Raw genomic sequence first — 20,891 nt, 5'->3', positions numbered from 1 at the left:
GGTTCAACATCTGCAAATCAATCAATGTGATTCTCATTAATAAAAGAATGGATAAGAACTGTATGGTCCTCTCAATAGATGCAGAAAAAGCATTTGACAAAATACAGCATCCTTTCTTTAACTTTCTTTAACATCTTTCTTTAACTCACTGTGTAGGGGTAGAGGGAACATACCTCAACATCATAAAAGGCATACATGAAAAACCCACAGCAAATATCATTCTCAATGGGGAAATACTGAGAGCTTTTCCCCTAAGGTCAGGAACACGACAGGGATATCCACTCTCACCATTGTTGTTCAACATAATACTGGAAGTGCTAGCCTCAGCAATCAGACAAGAAGAAGAAATAAAAGGCATCCAAATTGGCAAAGAAGAAGTCAAACTTTCACTCTTAGCATATGACATGATACTCTATGTGGAAAACCCAAAAGACTCCACCAAAAAATTGCTAGAACTAATACAGGAATTCAACAAAGTCGTAGTATATAAAATCAATGCACAGAAATCTGTTGCATTTCTATACACTAACAATAAAGTAGCAGAAAGCGAAATCAAGGAATTGATCCTGCTCACAATTGCACCAAAAATCATAAGATATCTCGGAATAAACCTAACCAAAGTGTTAAGAGATCTATACTCTGAAAACTATAGAATACTCATGAAAGATATTGAGGAAGACACAAAGAAATGGAAAAACATTCCATGCTTATGGATTGGAAGAACAAATATTGTGAAAATGTCTATGCTACCTAGAGTAATCTACACATTTAATGTAATCCCTATTAAAATACTATCAACTTTTTTCAAAGAAATGGAACAAATAATCCTAAAATTTGTATGGAACCAGAAAAGACCCCGAATAGACAAAGTAATGTTGAAAAAGAAAACTACGGTGCCTGGGTGGCTCAGTTAAGTATCTGACTCTTGATTTCGGCTCAAGTCATGATCTCAGGGTCCTGGAATCAAGCCCTGAGTCGGGCTCCACACTTGTGGGGAGTCCATTTGAGGATTCTTTCTCTCCCCTTCCCTCTGCACTCTCTCTCTCTCTCTCAAGTAAATAAATAAATCTTAAAAGGAAGGAAGGAAGGAAGGAAGGGAGGAAGGAAGGAGAAAAAAAGAGAAAAGAACAAAGCTGGAGGCATCACAATTCTGGAAAAGAAACAAGAAAGAAAAGGAAAGAAAGAAGAAAGAAAAGAAAAGGGAAGGAGAAAGAAAGAAAAGAAAAGGGAGGAAGAAAGGAAAGAAAGAAAAAAGAAAGAAAGAAAAAAACCCCCAAAGCTGGAGCATCACAATTTTGGACTTTAAGCTCTATTACGAAGCTGTAATCACCAAGACAGTTGATACTGGCACAAAAACAGACACATAGATGAATGGAACAGAATAGAGAACCCAGAAATGGACCCTCAGCTCTACAGTCAAGTAATTTTCAACAAAGCAGGAAAGAATATCCAATGGAAAAATGTCAGACTCTTCAACAAATGGTGTTGGAATAATTGGACAGCTACATGCAGAATGAAATTGGACCAGTTCCTTACACCATACACAAAAAATAGACTCAAAATGGATGAAAGACCTAAATGTGAGACAGGGATCCATCAAAATCCTAGAGGAGAACACAGGCAGCAACCTCTTTGACCTCAGCCACAGCAACTTCTTTCTAGACACCTCTCCAGAGGCAAAGCAAACAAAAGCAAAAATGAACTACTGGGACTTCATCAGGATTAAAAGCTTTTGCACAACAAAGGAAGCAATCAACAAAACTAAAAGGCAACCTACAGAATGGGAGAAGATATTCACAAATGACATATCAGATAAAGGGCTAGTATCTAAAACTTAACAACTCAACACACAAAAACCAAAAAAATCCTGTCAAGAAATGGGCAGAAGACATGAACAGATATTTCTCCAAAGAAGACCTACAAATGGCTAATGGACATGAAAAAATGCTCAACATCACTCGGCATCAGGGAAATACAAATCAAAACCACAATGAGATACCACCTCACACCTGTCAGAATGGCTAAAAAAATGAACAACTCAGGAAACAACAGATGTTGGGAAAGATGTGAAGAAAGGGGAACCCTCTTACACTGTTGGTTGGAATGCAAACTGGTGCTGCCATTCTAGAAACAGTATGGAGGTTCTCAGAAAGTTAAAAATAGAGCTACCCTATGACCCAGCAACTGCACTACTAGGTATTTATCTGAAGGATACAAACATAGTGATTTGAAAGGGCACCTGCACCCCAATGTTTGTAGCAGCAATGTCCACAATAGCCAAAATATGGAAAAATCCCAGATGTCCGTCAACATATGAATGGATAAAGAAAATGTGGTGTGCGTGCATGTGTGTGTGTGTGTGTGTGTGTATGTGCAATGGAATATTACTCAGCCATCAAAAAATGAAATCTTTCCAATTGCAACAACATGGAACTAGAGGGTATTATGCTAAGTGAAATAAGCCAATCAGAGAAAGACAAATATCTCATGATTTCACTCATCTGTGGAATTTAAGAAACAAAACATGAACACAGGGGAAGGGAAGGAAAAATAAAATGATATAAAAACAGGGAGGCAAACCATAAGAGACTCTTAACTATAGGAAAGAAACTGAGGGGACGCCTGGGTGGCTCAGTCGTTAAGCGTCTGCCTTTGGCTCAGGTCATGATCCCAGGGTCCTGGGATCGAATCCCACATCAGGCTCCCTGCTCGGTGGGGAGCCTGCTTCTCCCTCTCCCTCTGCTGCTCCCCCTGCTTGTGCTCTCTCTCTCTCTGACAAATAAATAAAAATCTTTAAAAAGATTTAAAAGATTTTGCTGGAGAGGAGGTGGGGGGGGATGGGGTAATTAGGTAATGGGCATTAAGGAGGGCACTTAATATAATAAGCACTTGGTGTTATATGCAACTGATGAATCACTAAATTCTACCACTGAAATTAATAAGTTACCATTTTAACTAAATTGAATTTAAATAAAAAAAATTTTAAGTTGCATTTCTATGCACTAACAATGCATAATCTGCAAAGGAAATTAAGAAAACAAATCCATCTACAATAGCATAAATAGAACAATAAAATACTTAGGAATTAACCAAGGTAAAATACTTGTATGATGAAAACTACAAAACACTGCTGAAAGAAATTAAAGAAGACATAAATAAAACATATCCCATGTTCATGGATTAGAAGACCTAATATTGTAAAATGTCCATACATTCAGGGCAATCCCTATCAACATCCCAGTGACGCTTTTTGCAGAAATAGAAAAATTCATCCGAAAATTCATATGGAATCGCGAATAATCAAAATAATCTTGAAAAAGATGAACAAAGCTGGAGGACCCACACTTCCTGATTTTAAAACTTAATAGAAGGCAACAGTAATCAAAATAGTGTGGTACTGGCCTAAAAGCAGACCAATGTAACAGAATAGAGAGCCCAGAAATAAACTCTCAGATATATGGTCAAATGATTGTTGACAAAGGTGCTTAGATCATTTGATGGAGAAAAGGACAGTTTTTTTCAACAAAAGGTGCTGGGGAAACTGGATACCCACCTGCAAAAGAATGAAATTGACCTTTACCCAATACCATATGCAAAAATTAACTCAAAATCTATCAAAGACCTAAATGTAAGATCTAAAACTATAAAACCGAACACCCAGACAGCCAGTACCCATCTATTAATGTGGGATCCAGAGTCAGGAAAACCTTTTAAAAAATCTCAAGAAGACCTTGCTCAGTGCCCCAGCTTTAAAGGGAATGACCTTGGGTGATCTAACCCAGGCCCAGAGACCAGCTCAACAGCAAGTGGGATATTTACCAAGTGCTTGTTAGAGCCTATCTGGGAAGACCCGCATACAGTGATTTTAGCCACTCCAATAGCAGTCAAAGTGCCTAAATTTGAAGCCTGGATCCACCATTTTGGAGTCAAACCCTGGTCCCCAATGGGGCCTAACAACAAGGAACTGAAATCCCTCTGTGAACCCAGAGAGGACCTCAAACTCGTCTTGAAGCGACAACACACAGAAAAGTCTTCTTAAATGTTACTTTCCCGGGGCGCCTGGGTGGCTCAGTTGGTTAAGCAACTGCCTTCGGCTCAGGTCATGATCCTGGAGTCCTGGGATCGAGTCCCGCAACGGGCTCCCTGCTCTGCAGGGAGTCTGCTCCTTCCTCTGACCCTCCCCCCTCTCATGTGCTCTCTGTCTCTCTCATTCTGTCTCAAATAAATAAATAAAATCTTTAAAAAAAAAAAAGTTACTTTCCCTATATGCCATCAAAATCGTAATTCTTATTGCATTTCTTTCACCCGCCTTCTCAGAGTATGTGGGGAGTTCACTAAAACATCCTGTATCTCTCACTGGACCCCTGGCTGTACTTGGTCTTGCATTGTGCTTTGGGCCTTGCCTCCTAAATGCCCTAACCTGCTTTATATCTTCCAGAATAAAGGTCATCAAACTCCAAATTGTGGTTCAAATGAAGCCTCACATAGAGGTCAAACCAGACATCTACAGGGGACCCCTTGATAGATTGAGATGAGAGGAACACTGACTGCTGCCCCATCCAACACCCCTGAACAGCAGGAAGTAGCTACAATCAGTTGTTGCCCTTCTTCCCTAATAGCACTTAGGGTTACCTCTTCAGAGGGGGGGAATGATGAAGGATAGCTGGAAGGCAGGCAGGGTTCTCCCACCCTAAGAGGAAACCACCCTTAAAAGGATTTTGCACCACACTGAATGTACTTAATACACCGAACTGTACACTTAAAAATGGTTAAGATGGTAAATTGTATGTGTATTTTACCACAGTACAAAAAAAAAAAAAAAAAGAAAAAAAGTCCAATAAAGATACAGTACCTCTTAGTACAGATACCCAATCTGTCAGGAGATATGAGTGTGCAACATGGAGGGAGGGCCTGGAAAGGTTTTGAAAGGAGGGGAGCATAGGTCAGGGTTGGGCTTTGAAAGATGGGTAAGAACTTGATAAGCAGAAATGACCAGGATGGCAGAAGGGACCAGCTTCCTGGCCCAAGGAAGACAGTGAGGACTTCTGAAAGCCCAGTGCTTGTTAGACAACAGTGATGTACTGAAGATACTTCAGCAGTAATGTGAGATCTGGAACAGACTTGTGAATGAGAGCACTTAATCACTTTTTTGGAAATTATTATTTCTTTAATATTTAGGTACTGTGGTATCTTTTATAAATTTAGAATTTCATTCCCATCAAGCTCTAATCATTTATTGACAGAAGATCTCTAAAGATATCATCTTGAAACTTTGTTATCCAGTGTGGTTAGTGTTTATAACAGAACAGAGTCCTGGGCCTGTTGCAGTATCCTAAACATACTAGTTACTCAGAAGTTGTTAATGTAACAATTAGGAAATGGCTTTTTAGGAATCAAATACAATTTAGCTAAATTTTTAAAAGCTCTCTGTGATGATATTCTAAAATGCAGGTATACCTATTTCTTAGATTTGGAAACTGAAGGTGAATTTTTTTCTCATCAAATATATATCTAATACTATCTTCAAATTAATAAAATTGAATTTATTCTATTCTTTGGTCTGTCCTCTTTGATTACTTAAAAAGGAAGTCCTGTTAAAAATGTATAACTTGAATCTAATCATGAGGAAACAATCAGATAAACCCAAATTGAGAGATATTATATAAAACAAATTAGCCTCTACTCAAAAATGTCAATGTATGAAAGACAAAGAGAAACTGAAGAATTGTTCCAGATTAAGGAAGACTAAAGAGACATGATATCCAAATGCAATGAATGATTCTTATTTGGGGACGTGGAGGAGAAATGTATTATAAGGGCCATTTCTTGGACAATTGGAAAATTTGAATATGGATGGTTTATTAGATAATAATATTGCATTAATGTGAAATGCCCTGAATGTGGTAACTGTACTGTGGTTATATTACTGAATGTCCTTGTTCTTAGGAGAGACATGCTGAAATAGGGGTAAAGGATCATATCTACAACTTGCTTTCAAATTACCTAGCAATAGATAAAGAGAAAATAAAATGTTTAAAATGTTAACAATTGTTAATCTAGGTAGGAAAGGATAAAAAATTGTTCAGTGGATTATTCTTGTTAAGTTTCTGTATGTTTAAAATTTTTTCAGAATACAAAGTTGAAAAAAGCTAAAAATAATATACAATTGACCCTTGAACAACACAGGATTGAACCACATGCATCCAATTACATGCAAATTTTTTTTCAGTAAATATGGCATAGTAATGTAAATGTATTTTCCTCTTATGATTTTCTTAATAACCTTTTCTTCTCTCTAGTTTATCATAAGAATATAGTATAAACATATGACATACAAAATATGTGTTAATTTTTAATATTATTGGTAAGGCTTCCAGTCAGCAGTAGGCTATTAATAGTTTGGTTTTGGGGGAGTTGACAGATGTATGCAGATTTTTGACTGCATGGGCAGGGGGTTGGTGCCCCCAACCCCTGCATTGTTGAAGGGTCAACCATAGTAACAAAACTCTGTAAAACAACATATTGCATTTGAAATCAACAATGGTAAAATAATGATAACATACAGAATTCTCAACTAGTACAATAAATTTCAGTTTAATAGAGGGATTGAGGAGGAACCAAATGCAATAGGGTAGGTTTGGCCCTTTGAGTCTCACCTTAACTTGTCTGGAATCTTGAGGACATGAAGGGAGAACAAGTCTATTCGGGGCCTCTTTGGCCTGGCATTCAGAGTGCCATTCAAGAAGAAATCTTGAATGCATAAGGAAGAATAAAGCTCCATTAGAAACTAAATAAATTTGGACATACACAACAGGAGACTTGCCTTATCATTAGATATGCTACAAAGTGAAAGTAAAAAAAAATGTACAGTTTAGTACAGGTGCAGGAACAAATAAAGGACAAACAGAACATGGCAGAGTTCCAATTTGGACCTAGTCATGTGCCAGAACTTCACATATGGTAAAAGTGGCACCATACAACAAAGGGGATAGGACAGACTAAGTTTAGTAGGATAGTACTGTGAATACCAGCTCATGATGGGGATGAAAATAAAGTAGGATCCCTATTTTATATACAAACAAAAGTGGACTCCAAATGCAGTAAAGACCCAGATGTGAATCACAGAACTATAAATGTAATTTTAAAAATGCAGGACAATATATTTGTCACCTTGGGTGGAGAAGGATTTCTTGAATAAAAACTAAAAGGCTTAAAGAATAAGGAAGAAAACAGATGGACCTGATTACTCACAATTAAGAACTTTTATTCAATAAAGAAACTATAAACAAAGTTAAAATGATAGAGATTGGAAGATGTGCTCTATAAAGCAGACAAGGGATTTACAGCTAGAATGTAAGAAGAATAACTACAAATCAACAAGAAAAAAGGAAATTCAATAGGAAAATGGGCAAAGGATGTAAAGACATAATTCACAGATTGGAGAATCCCAAATAGATAATGAGTACATAAAGAGATGTTCAAACTTACTAGGAATCAGAGAAATGCAAGTTTACTACCATCTGAACGGCACACTAGAAAGGTGGATAACATGGAGAATTAAGGAGAATACAGGATGATGGGAAATCTTGTGCATTACTGGTGGAGTAATTTTTAGCTCCTATTTCATATTCCACATCTAATCCTGCAATGAATCCTGTTTCTGTTTCTATTCTTGCCCAACCCTTCCCATTGTATTTTCCTCAAACTGTATCTGGAATGAGCCTTTTAAAACATAAGCCAGGGCGCCTGGGTGGCTCAGATGGTTAAGCGTCTGCCTTCGGCTCAGGTCATGATCCCAGACTCCTAGGATCGAGTCCCGCATCCGGCTCCCTGCTCAGCGGGGAGCCTGCTACTCCCTCTGCCTCTCTCTCTCTCTGTCTCTTATGAATAAATAAATAAAATCATTAAAAAAAAACAACACCAACAAAAACATAAGCCAGATGTCATCAATCCTCTGCTCACCACTCTGCTCTAGGTACTTTCCATGCAGAGTGAAAGGCAAATTGTCTACATATTGAGTCTCCAGCTGTGGTAGGCAGAATAATGGTCCCCAAAGAAGTCCACATCCTAATTCCCAAAACCTGTGAATATGTCACATGGCAAAGGGAAACTAAGGTTGCAGATGGAATTAAGGTTGCCAATCAAGTGACCTTGAGGTGGGGAGATTATCCTGCTCTCTTCACTGGTTATCAATGTAATCACAAGGGTCTGCGTAAGTGAAAGAGAGGTGGGAATGTCACTGTTAGAATGATGCAATGTGGGAAGGACCTGACTGGCCATTGCTGGCTTTGAAGATAAAAGGACACCATGAGCCATACAAAGCAGGCATTCTGCAGAAGCTGGAAAGACAAGAAAATGGATTCTCCCCGAGAACCCCCACAAGGAATACAGCCCAGCTGACATCTTGATTTTACTCTAGTGAGATCCATTTTGGACTCCTAACCTCCAGAACTGTAAGATAATATATTTGTGTTGCTTAAAGCCACCAAGTTTGTGGTATATTATTACACCAGCAATAGGAGACTGATAACACCAGCTAACATTCTGTCCTCTCAAACTCCTATCTCTCTCACTCATTCTGCCCCATGACCTCATTGCCATTCCTAAGTACATGCTGTGCCAACCCCTCTTCTGCTTAGGGCTCATGCACTTACAGTTCCCTCAGTCTGAAGTAATTTTTAAATTGCAAACCACTGTTATAAAACAGACAAAACACATGGTTTTTAGATAATGGACAAAAGGCTGTGCAAGAGAGTAATCCCTGAGAGAAAGGAAATAAACGAGGTGAGCGCTATGAGTGCTCGCTGCCTAGAGATTTCAGGCTTCTGCACAAGGAGGGGGAACCTGTAGTGTGTCTGGTTATTTCAATGAGTTGAGAAGACAGGAGTTCAGAGCCTGTAGAAGCCACAGTCACTAGAACTTGTGGAGAGAGGGGCAGTGAGAGAAAGAGCTCCAGAGATAGGCAGAGGATTCCCCACAATTCTTTGGCTGAGTACTAATCAGGAAAAACATGTGCAAGGAAACTACTGGGGCCTGAGAAAGAACCACCAAAAAGGAGAAGGCTGAATAGTCTGCAGAGCTTCCACAGGGTCAGGAATGGAGTTCCCACCAGCCTGAGTGTAAAGAACTCCTAACACACGGGGCATTGATCAGAGTCCTCAAAAAGGTACTGGCTTCAGAAAGAGGCCAGATTAGCCCTAAAGAGTATTTTGGATGTAACAAAGTTTAAAAGCAAGCTTCTAAAGCATTGCTGTCCAACAGAACTTTCCTCAATGATTTAAATATTCTCTATCTATTGTCCACTATACTAGCTACTAGCCACATGTGGCTTTGGAATTTGAAATGTACATAGTGCAAATGAAATCTTAAGTTTTATCTAATTTTATTTAATATAATATTTAATACATAATCTTATTTAATAATTTAGGTTTTATCTAATTTTATTAATATAAATTCAAAATGCCACATATAGCTAGTGGTTACTATTTTGGACAGTGCAGCTCTAAATGATACAACTGTTTCCAAGTAACATTACTACATCTCAGAACGAAGCCTAAATATATTTAAAGAAAAACAAAAACAAAAACTTCCAGCACCCAACAATGTAAAATCTGCAATGTCTGACAGCCAAAAAAATTAACCAGGCATGAAAACAAGCAGAAAAATACGACCCATAAGCAGGAGGAAAAAAATTAGTTAATAGAAACAAACCCAGAAATGACACAGGTGATAGAATTAGTATGCAAGGACTTTATCAGCTATTTTAAATATATTCCATATTTTCAAGAAGATAGAGCAAAGCATGAGCATGATGAAGTTAGAAATGGAAGATATTAAAAAGAATTAAACTTCCAGAGATGAAAAAAACAATTCTGACATAAAAAATACTGTGGATGGGGTTAACACTGCCAAAGGAAAGAAGAGCGAACTTGAAGATATATCAAAAGATGTATTAAAGTGAACAGAGCACCAACAGTTAGCTGTGGAACAACGTCAAGCAACTTATGTTGCTGCAGGCCTATGTTCAATTGGCGTCCCCAATTTTTTTCTTAGGGAACCAAGGAGGTATAGGGAAAAAAAGACAAAATAGAGGTTTTCTTTTTTTTTTTTTTAAGATTTTATTTATTTGAGAGAGAGAGAGAGAGAGATCGCACAAATTGGGTGAGGGACACAGGGAGAAGCAGGCTCCGCTGAGCAGGGAGCCTGACACAGGGAGCCCAACTTGGGGATCATGACCTGAGCCAAAGGCAGAAGCTTAACCGACTGAGCTACCCAGGCATCCCAAAATAAAGACTTTCATAGTGAAGCTTGTGAAATGATGGGGGAAACTAAGGGAACAGAAAACCCAGACCTTAGAATTACACAAGAGTGTAACAGCAGGAGAGCACAGGTACTATAAAAGGATTAGTTGGGGCAGGATGGAGTGCTTACCACTCTTTGGATTTCCATAGAGGGAAGAAAATGTTCACTTTCTTGGGTTGGGGGACAAAGTCAACAGTCCTTGATAGGAAAAGAAGGGAAAATCTTCATGCCCTGGTTTGGCCTTAAAATGTCCTTTTCCCTATAGTCTTTCCAAAGAATCTTCAGTAACATCTAGTTGGTGCACATAAATGCTTAAGCTTTTCTTACTTTTTCCGTAAGGGAAGTACTAATATGGAAGGTAGGAAAGCACTTTTTTAAACATTTATTTATTTGAGAGAGAGTGAGAGAGAGAGGATGAACAGGGGGAAGGTCAGAAGGGGAGGGAGAAGCAGGCTCCCTGCTGAGCAGGGAGCTGGACACTGGCCTAGGACCCTGAGATCATGACCTGAGCTAAAGGCAGACACTTAACCAACTGAACCACCCAGGTGCCCCTAATTTTAAAATTAAAAAAATTTTTTTAATTAAATAAATTTTTTAAGTAAGTTCTACACCCAACGTGGGGCTTGAACTCATGACCTCAAAAGCAAGAGTCACATGCTCTACCAACTGAGCCAGGCAGGCTCCAGTTCATGTATCTTTGTAACTTATTTTACCAGTTAGGCATAATTATATTTCAGAGGAAATGTACCTCTTGAAACCTCTGAATTCTTTAAAAGAACAAGGTCACTCAAGTTAATTTTTTAGTGTCTAGCTATACTCACAAAGTATATGATAGCTGAAAAAAAAGCTACAAACTAGGAGATGTAATGGCACAAATAATGGTGAAATCAGAGCAGAGATGGGGAAAACATATGGCACTTATAATTAAATGTACTTCTACGAAGAAATTTGTTTTAACATGTGTTTATGACTGCCAATAATATATTACGGGGGGAAAAGGAGTACTCACCTGGCAAAAACAGGAATTGTTAGTCTCTTCAAATGTGAAATTACTTGTGAAATTACTTTTGAAATACAGAGGTGCAAACTTAAGATCATCAGAGAACAGCTATAAAAATCTAGTTACCTATTTCACCTGTAGGAAAAGACAAGCAGATAAAGCCATTAGAATTCAGAAGCCCTTGGGTTAAGACAGTTTAATATTAAGAAATGTTTAAAAAACAGTATTTCTTTTCAAGCCGGGCTCTCCAAATTTGGCAGAGTAATGCAGTCCTCATTCTTTTTCACTAAAAAGCTCGTTTCTCCACTTTTAGGTAATGTGGTTAATTTTAACATAGTTGGAGGGCCAAAAATATTACACCTGGTTAAATTAGTGTTCCAAGACTGAAGGCTCCTACTCGGGAGAAGACAAATGTAAATGGTATTAAACAGGCAAACAATCGATACAATATTAAATATCAAGTGAGACAGTATACCCTTTCCTCTTTTGTTAACCATCACCAGTTTTTCTGGAAAGGGGTTTCGGAGAAGAACTGGCATGTGGAGAAGGAATACCAGTCAGGAATTTGCGCCTTTTCATTGCTAGTTCTGCCACTTCCCGATTCAACCATGATAGATTCATGCAGGGCGGTCGTGGGTTCGCTGGCTCCGCAGGCTGCAGGCGCTTACCCGAACAGAACTGCTCTCTTCCGAGAGGATGCAGCAGCAGAACCCGACCTAGGAGACTCCCCGAAAACCGGCTTCTGGCTACGGCAGGAGGAGAGCTCAACAACCTCCCAGGGCCCAAAAGCAGCTCTAGGGAGTAACGAGTTCACTGAACTTGGGTCCAAAACGGTACCGTATCCCTCGGGAAAAAAAATGCCACAAAGCTGCAATAGTGAAGCAGCAGGTGTTCTAAAGCCGAAGGAAGGAGGCCGGAGGAGATACAGCCCTGCGCATGCGTGTTCTATGTGGGTGCGGCGGCAGCAGGCAGGGAGTAAGAATTAAGTGGTGAAGAAGGGGGCAGCGGCTGGTTACTAGGAGACGGGACGCTCGTGTGGGACGTCTAAGCGCTGCGTGGGCGTACGCCTGCGCGGCGCGGATGGACCAGGAAGTGGCCTCTACTACGCGCCCTGTAAGGCGAGCAGGTGGACGTACGCGTTTCTACGTGCGTGGGTGCGCACGCACGGCTTGTAGTCCCCGCGAGAGGGAGGGTCGAGCCAGGTACGCGTGCGCACGGGAACTAGGGGCGCGCGGGACGGAAGCGGAGCGAAGGCGCCGGGGAGGTGGAGGACGAGCCCCCCTCAGGTACAGAGCGTGAGGGCGGGGCCGACGGCTGCGCCGACGGGCGCTAACCGCCCCCGCCTCCTTCCCTCCGGGTCCCGCCTTCCTCTGCCTCCGCTGGGGTGGGGCCAGGTCGATTTGGGGGTGGGAGGGGAGGGGAAAGGGGCGGAGGATGGAGACCGACAGGGACCTGGATCCCTGGCGCAGGTCAAAGCTTGCTAGTCGTCGAGATGAGTTCCGGGGTGGATGACGGGCCCAGAAACCCTGGGAGGGACTCGGAGCTCCAGGTAGAGGCAGCAGGGATGCGCCGGGTTGGGATAAAGCAGCTCCTGGATCGGAAGGCCCTGCAACAGGGCAGGTGTGACGGGGGTTAGGGGCTGTGGGTGATCCCTGAGGTGGGAATTCACTGCTTGACCGGCTGTGAGGGACGGTAGTGGGCAGAGTTGCGTCCAGGGAAGCCCTCCAGGAGCAAACTTTGCCGCTGTTGTTGTTTCTTGGGCGTTTAGGGTTGAGCCCAGTTCCTATGGTGACCGCTTCGCTTCCTGCCGCAGCTCTCCGCTTGGTTGTTGGGGGGACTGTTCTGTTTGGAAACGCCTGGAGTGGAGGTGAGGAATTTGGAAGTCAGAGATTTGGGAGTTCAACCTGTCTTCCTGAATCCCCGCCTCTCACTTCTAAGCCTCTTTATAGACTTTGGGAGGGGAAGGGCCGAGATTACGTAGGTATTTGCATGAAAATCTCATATAATTTCAGTAGAAATTATACACAGGAAAGGCAGTTAGGTAAACTGGGTTTGTTTGAAAACACGTTTGAGACTAAAGTTGAATAATCGCGGCGATTATGGACCTGATACCTAAATACGCATAGGAATACTTTGTTATTGGTTATTTTTTTTTTTAAGATTTTATTTATTTATTTGAGAGAGAGAGAGAATGAGAGACAGAGAGCATGAGAGGGAGGAGGGTCAGAGGGAGAAGCAGACTCCCTGCCGAGCAGGGAGCCCGATGCGGGACTCGATCCCGGGACTCCAGGATCATGACCTGAGCCGAAGGCAGTCGCTTAACCAACTGAGCCACCCAGGCGCCCCCCCCCCCTTTTTTTTTTAAGATTTTATTTTTTTGTGAGGGAGAGAGAGCACACAAGTGGGGGGAGGGGCAGAGGGAGTAGCTGACTCCCCGTTGAGCAGGGAGCCCGATGGTATAGTCAGGATTAGGGCTTCAAGAACGAGTTGCATAGATGGCATAGCCCCAGTGTTTCCCTTCTTCCATTCCAGGCCCTTATATCGCAGGATATTCGTTGTTTTAAATTTCCTCCACTGGTTTTCTGTATTTAAAGTACACTTTTTTTTAACCTGTAAGAAAATAAATAGACTAATTGGTTTATAACTAGAAGAAACTAGGTTAGTTATAAACATAAATGGAAAGTGTCACATTCAAATCTGCCTTCAGGATAAAACTGATTCTTGTTTGTATCTTAATTGTTCAAGGAACGAAACCATTCAATTTTAATTAGTGAGGAATAACTAGGAAGGTATATTAATGAAATATTTTTGGTAAACATGAACCACTGCTGTGGACTTTCTCATACATGTACCCCATGATAATCTTTTGAATTAAGCTAGTTAGTAAGGTAGTTCGATTTGTCTTAGTTATGGGATTAACATCAGTTTATTATTAATATTTTTTAGTTCAGGAAAGCCTCTTGAAAACAACTCCTTAACCGCTTATGTTTCTTAGAGGTCTTGATAAATGATCACTTTTCCTAAGGCCATTGTTTTATGCTCCTTTAAAAAGACAAGTTATTTCTTTATAGAATAGTCTGGATTGAAGAGAAGTAAGGAGCTTGAATTTGGTTGGATAACTGGAGAGATTATTTCTTTTTCATAAGAAAGGTTAAGCATTGTGTTTTTACTGTTTTGTTTGAAGTGAATTCCCAAAAATTTTTTTTCACTTATTTTTATAATACAAAAACCTATCTCAAAATTATTCATAAAACTGTGTGGTTTTCTACATCTTTCTGTTAGGCTATTCCTTCCTACTTCAAAGTATCTGTCAGTATAAACTTTTGGAGACAGTTTTATAAAAAGAAAACAAGTTGATTTTTTTGTGGAACCAGATTTCAGAATCCCATATAAAATACTCCAGTATTTTTAATTATCCTACCAAAATATTTGGTGACATTTGTTGAGCATGTATTATATGTATGATATTTTGCTCAAGATTGATATTTTTTTCTTTTTAGCACATGATCTTACCTCCTATTTCATTAAAAATGAAAATTCTACCAGGGAGGACCTTCTTCAAATTTCTACCCCTTCTTATCTAAATCTTCACCTGACCTTGCTTTCCTCTTTCTAGTCTCAAAGGACAGTGCACATGCCGTTTATTTGGGTTTCCTTTTATTGGCTCAGTGTCCTTTCTCCATTAGTTATCATTAACCCATGTCTTAGGAATCTTCGATGTGTTTATACTGTAGGGCTTCTTAATCTAGAGCACAAGAACTTTAGGGAGTTCTTCAACCCCCTGAAATTGTAAAGTTTTGTATGTGTTTTTATTTTACTGAGGGGAGGACTCAGGGCTTTTGTTTAATTCTGAAGGGAATCCTTGATATAAAGAGAATTAAGAAACAAGTTTTTCTCTTTTGTAACAACCCTTCAACAACAGTAGTCTTCTATCTTTTGCTCTACTTCTCATCTCACAATCATGCTTTCTAAAAGAAGTCTACATGTTCTATTTCCTTTAGTTCATTACTCATTTATTAGTCCTCTTTAAATGTGCTTCTACCCCATCTGCACCATTGAAACTACTTTGTTCAAATCATCAAAATTTTGTTATTTTTCAGAATGTTCTGTTGACCACCAACTTTGTGCTGGGCACTTCTGTAGGCATTAGAGATATAACAGTGACCAGACAAAAGCCTAGATCTCTTGGAGTTTACATTCTAGTAGTGGGGAGACAGACAATAAACAAGTGAAAAAATAAATGATATAATTTCAAATAGTGTTAAGTGCAAATAACCTGATGAGAGAGTATCTAGGAAAGAGGCTACTTTGGGTAAGAGGTCAGGGAAGATGTGCTGACTTTGAGCCAGAGAAGGAGCCAGCCATGCCCAGGGCTGGGAGAGTGTTCCAAAGAGAGGGAAAGCAAGGACAGAGACCTTGAAGTGGAATGAGATTGGCACAGTGGAGGAATGGAAAGAAAACCAATAAAGCTGATGGGTGAAACAGAGAGTACTAGATCTATTTAGGGAAGTGAAGGCAGGGGCCAAATTATGTAGGACCTTAAAAATTTTGGATTTTTATTCTAATTGCAGTGGGAAGCCATTGGAGTGTTTTGAGCAGGATCTCACGATTTTAAAGTGATAGTTTTGATTTCAATTTGGAAAAAAGTTGTGGGGAGCAATAGTAGAAGCATGAAGACCACTTAGGGAACTGTTCCAGTAAAGGTGTGGGAGATGAATATGGAGGTGGTAATAAGCACGTTGAGAAGTGGATGGATTTGGGAAATATTTTAGAGGTAGAACTGACAGGGTTCATTGTTGGGGGTTAGGGAAAGAGGAAACAAAGACAATCCCTTGGGCACTGCACAAATGATGATGCATTTGACATGGGAAAGACTGGGAAGGAATACAGTGGAGGCAGGGTTGAGAGCAGGACTGCAAGTGGGGGGCTTAAGAGGTCTGTTTTAGACATGTTAAAGTTGTGATGGCTCTGGACATTCAGTAGACACAATACAGTGTGTTAAGTGCTCCAGTAGGAGTATATTCATAGTTTTGGGGGAATATGGAAAATATATCCTAAGTCTGTTTTGGGGGAAGTTGAAGTCAAAACCACTTTTTTTTGTTATCTTTTTCTCTATATTTTCTTAGCATACATGTGCACATGTGCATTCCTCTGATATGGCACTAATTATGTTGTACTGTAATTTCTGATTTATTTGTTCTGGACTTCCCTAGAGCCACTGAGGGTTGAGATTGTAGGTTTTTATTTGTTTTCCATGTTTCTTTTATTTTCTTTTTTTTAAGAGAAAGAGAAAGAGAGAGAAAGGAGGGGAGGGGTAGAGTGAGAGGGAGAGAGGCTGTCAAGCTGCAGAGTCCGACATGGGGCTCGATCACACAACCCTGAGATCATTACCTGAGCTGAAATCAAGAGTCAGATGCTTAACCTGCTGAGCCACCCGGGCACACCTGTTTTCCATCTTTCTATCCCCAGAATCTAATATTGGTTCATTCTTATCCTAGCTATTTATAAATTTGTTTGAAAAATGAATAAATGTGACTGTTAAAATCTGAAAGTATAAACTGAAACAATGACAGTGGGAATAGAAGAAATGCACTTGAGAGTGATTTTAGTGAAAAGATAAGTAGGACTTGATGGCCAATAATATATATAGCACTTCTTGCCAGGTAGTGTTCTAAAATGCTTTACTGTAACTCATTTAATCCTCACAACAGGTCTTGGAGGCAAGTACTGTTATTATTCCTATTTTACAGATGAAACCGTGGCCAGAGAAGTAACTTGCTTATGGTCATGCAGCTAAGAAGCAGCAAAGCTAGCATTATGCACATAAGCAGTCTTATGCTAAAGAACAAGTTCCTTACTATTATGCTATGTTGCTTCCTCATTGAGAATGATTGTGATTCTGGCTTGGGTTTTTATCATAACAATTTGCTGCTTCCAAAGTACTTTTACTTGCATTCTCTGAGATCTGTACAGGAATACAAGTTCCATTTAGATAGAGATTGTGGGAATGTGGAGGATACTCAGGTGGCCTGAGGTGGGGAACCTGGCAGGAGAGACATGGGCATTTCAGATACACCAATTTCTCTCCCTTTTCATTTGCCTCCAAAGCTAGTGCAGAGCAAGTAGCAACTCTAATATTGCTACTCAGTTGCTCACAATTGTCAGGGAGACTTTTGGCTTCTTCCTACTTTTAATTTCTAGTGTAACTTGATAGGTAATTTTATAGAATCTCTACCTGACCAGTTTACCAAGGAGAAGAAGGAGAGTTCAATTTTATCTGCTTTTGTACACTCCTTTATTATCAATCTATATAAATTTTTATTGGCACTTTCCTATTATGCAGAGAGTTCTGTGCAGGTTGGTAGGAATACAGAGAGCTCTAGGATATTGCTTGTTCTTAAGATTCTAATAATTGGGATTGTGGAAAAAGATGGCAGAGGAGTAGGGGACACTATTTCAACCGGTCCCCTGAATTTAGCTGGATATCTACCAAACCATTCTGAACACACACGAAATCAGCCTGAGATGTAAGAATATATATCTGGATCTCTACAAACAGAATATCTCCGATGGTCTTGAGGTATGAAGTGGGGAGCTGTGATTCTGCACTCAGATATTGGAAGATAAACAGAAGGGGGAGGGAGCTGCCATAAGCTGGCGCCAGGAAGGTGATATAACACCGGAGCACAAAAGTGTCCCACGCTGGGGACCTCACACAGACTCACAGACTGGTGGTGGTGGGGAAAAGACTTTAGTGCAGCCCCCAGACAGGATCCAGGAGCTACGGGTGCGCAAGTGCTAACTGGGGGCAGTTCGCAATTTTAGAAGCACAAAGGGAGAGATGTGCCCAGCCCGGGGCTCCACCGCTGGCAGTGTTGCTGTGGGACGCACAACTGGGGAGGCTGTGGTTTTTAGCAGCCCAGACAGAAACAGAGACAATGTGGCCTGGAGAGCTCAATGAAAAGCAGATGAAAAGCAGACTGTGATTTCTCTCTTCTGAGACAGAAGTTTGGATGTGGTCACTTCTGCTCTGACTTTGGGAAGAGACGCGGAAAGCTGCCAGGGAAAGCTGCCAGAGAACAAAAGCCCCCCAAAACTAGTTTTCACTGAGCCCACTCCCCATCCCCCCAGGGGGCAGGGCAGCTCTGCCCAAGCAGGGTTGCCTGAGTAACAGTGTGGCAGGCCCCTCCCCCAGAAGACAGGCTGGAAGAACAAGAGAATGACAACCAGAAGGTCCCTATAAAGCAGGTGCATCTTGCTTGGGTTGTGGTTAATACTTTGGACTCTGTACATTCCCTCAACCACCCCCCAACAGAATGACTAAGATGAGGAATCCCCAACAAAGAAAAGAATCAGAGACTGTGGCCTCTGCCACAGAGCTAATGGATATGGATATAAGCAAGATGTCAGAAATAGACTTCAGAGTAACAATTACAAAGTTGATATCTAGGCTTGAGAAAAATATTAGCAACAATATAGAATCCCTAAGGGCAGAAATGAGATCTTGATTAGCCAAACTGAAAAATGCTATGAATGAAATGCAGTCTAAATTGGATACTCTGACTGCCAGGGTAAACGAGGCAGAAGAATGAATTAGTGAGCTAGAAGATAAGATGGTAGAAAAAAAGGAAACCGAGGAGGCCTGGGAAAAACAGATTAAAGCCCAAGAGATCAGACTGAGAGAGATTAAAGATGCGATGAAATGTCCCAATGTCAGAATTATTGGGATCCCTGAGGGGGTGGAGAGAGAGAGGTCTAGAAGACATTTTTGAGCAAATCGTAGCTGAGAACTTCCCTCATCTGGGAAGAAAACAAGCATTCGTGTCCAAGAGGCAGAGAGGACCCCTCCCAAGATCAATGAGAACAGACCAATGCCCCAACATATAATAGTACAGTTCGCAAATCTTAGATCCAAGGATACAATCTTGAAAGCAGCTAGGGGGAAGAGATTTCTTACGTACAGAGGGAGGAACATCAGAATAACTTCAGACCTTTCCACAGAGACCTGGCAAGCCAGAAAGGGCTGGCAAGACATATTCAGGGTACTAAATGAGAAGAACATGCAGGCAAGGATACTTTACCCAGCAAGGCTGTCATTCAGAATAGATGGAGAGACAAGGAGCTTCTAAGACTGGCAGAAACTGAAAGAATATGTGACCACCAAGCACACCCTGCAAGAAATATTAAGGGGGGTTCTATAAAAGGAGAAAGACCCCAAGAGTAGTATAGACCAGAAATGTACAGAGACAATCTATAGAAGCAAGGACTTCACAGGCAACATGATGGCAATAAAATCATATCTTTCAATAATCACTCTCAATGTGAACAGCCTAAATGCTCCCATGAAACAGCACAGGGTTGCGGATTGGATAAAAAGACAGGACCCATCCATATGCTGTCTACAAGAGAGTCATTTTGAACCTAAAGATACATCCAGACTGAAAGTGAGGGGATGGAGAACCATCTTTCATGCCAACAGACCTCAAAAGAAAGCTGGGGTAGCAATTCTCATATCAGACAAATTAGATTTTTTTTTTAAACATGACAAATATGATTTTTTATTTGTCACCATTAAATGTCTGACTTTCTTGGACTGGTGGCTCATATCCATCAGCTCGTTCAACTTTAGAACCAGTCTCATCCCCAGTAGCTTTTCCAGAACTGCTACCTTCACCATGAAGCTCCATGAGCTTTCCCAGTTCAAACTTGGGCTTCTTCAGCATTTTTACTTTTCTAACGAAGACATCATGGAGTGGATAAATAGACTGACAAGCCTTTTCTATATCTTTTCCAATGCTGTCTGGAATCAGTTTATTGACCACTTCTTTCAAGTCATTTATTTGCACCTCTTGGGTCATGATTTCCATCATCTTTTTCCGAATTTGACAGACCTGTTGGTGCTGAGCATAAGAGGTCTTCCAAATCTGATTATTGCGTTTTTTAGGAAAACCAACACAAAATAGATGAAGCAAATAACCATCAGTAGTCTTGACATCAACATGAGCTTCAATCATGGTCTGCCATTTTTTGACCATGGAGCACATTTTGTCACAGGTAAGATCCATGCCATGGAAATTAGGCAGTTTTTGCCCTGAACATCCTCAGTAATTAGCTTGAATTTTCTAAATGCAACTTCATCATTCTGCAGATCAGCAAGGCTCACTTCAAAAACATGACCTTTGAGGCCATCAGATGTGATTTTGGTTCCTTGAGTTCTTGTGACTAATGTTTTTCCAATATTTCTTATATCGAACATAGCTGGTGCTTTCACATCATACCAATCTTTCTTTTCTTTTTTTTTTTTTAAAGATTTTATTTATTTATTTGACAGAGAGAGACACAGCGAGAGAGGGAACACAAGTAGGGGGAGTGGGAGAGGGAGAAGCAGGTTTCCCACAGAGCAGGGAGCCCGATGCGGGGCTCGATCCCAGGACCCTGGGATCATGACCTGAGCCGAAGGCAGACGCTTAACGACTGAGCCACTCAGGCGCCCCCATACCAATCTTTCTTAGAAAATGGATCAACCACTTTCTTCTTGGCTCCCTTTTTTGCCACCTTTTGTAAGGCGCTTGTTCTTGCTGACTGCCAT

At 40.6% G+C, this 20,891-nt stretch overlaps 2 protein-coding genes and 1 pseudogene across 7 annotated transcripts in view; 1 reads left to right on the top strand and 2 right to left on the bottom strand.

Annotated features, from left to right (window-relative positions):
- The window catches only part of CUNH2orf15 (chromosome unknown C2orf15 homolog), a 21,342-nt gene extending 9,108 nt beyond the window's left edge, over nucleotides 1-12,234 (bottom strand). The window contains exons 1-2 of one of the 3 annotated variants that reach the window (XM_035001762.1): nucleotides 11,971-12,234; nucleotides 11,312-11,437 (exon numbers count right to left, since the gene is read on the bottom strand). In XM_035001762.1, coding sequence (XP_034857653.1) covers nucleotides 11,312-11,400 — 89 coding nt within the window. In that variant the 5' untranslated portion in view covers nucleotides 11,401-11,437; nucleotides 11,971-12,234. Of the gene's footprint in view, nucleotides 1-6,656; nucleotides 6,848-11,311; nucleotides 11,927-11,970 lie in introns of those variants that run through there. The other 2 variants (XM_035001761.1, XM_035001760.1) reach the window with 2 other exon arrangements.
- TSGA10 (testis specific 10) overlaps nucleotides 1-20,891 on the top strand; it is a 177,706-nt gene that overhangs the window by 13,184 nt on the left and 143,631 nt on the right. For 2 of the 4 annotated variants that reach the window (XM_035001748.1, XM_035001745.1), the window contains exon 1: nucleotides 12,522-12,588. The exons of 1 other annotated variant lie outside the window; for it this stretch is intronic. The gene's annotated coding sequence lies outside the window, so the exon portion shown is untranslated. One more of the 4 variants, XM_035001746.1, reaches the window with a different exon arrangement.
- On the bottom strand, nucleotides 11,792-20,891 carry LOC118007578 (annotated as a pseudogene).

This window comes from Mirounga leonina, unplaced genomic scaffold, assembly GCF_011800145.1.
Source record: "Mirounga leonina isolate KUSES-001 unplaced genomic scaffold, KU_Mleo_1.0 Mir_125, whole genome shotgun sequence".
Classification (NCBI taxonomy): domain Eukaryota; kingdom Metazoa; phylum Chordata; class Mammalia; order Carnivora; family Phocidae; genus Mirounga; species Mirounga leonina.
The sequence above is the reverse complement of the archived record's forward strand: the minus strand, read 5'-3'. Positions and strand labels throughout refer to the sequence as shown.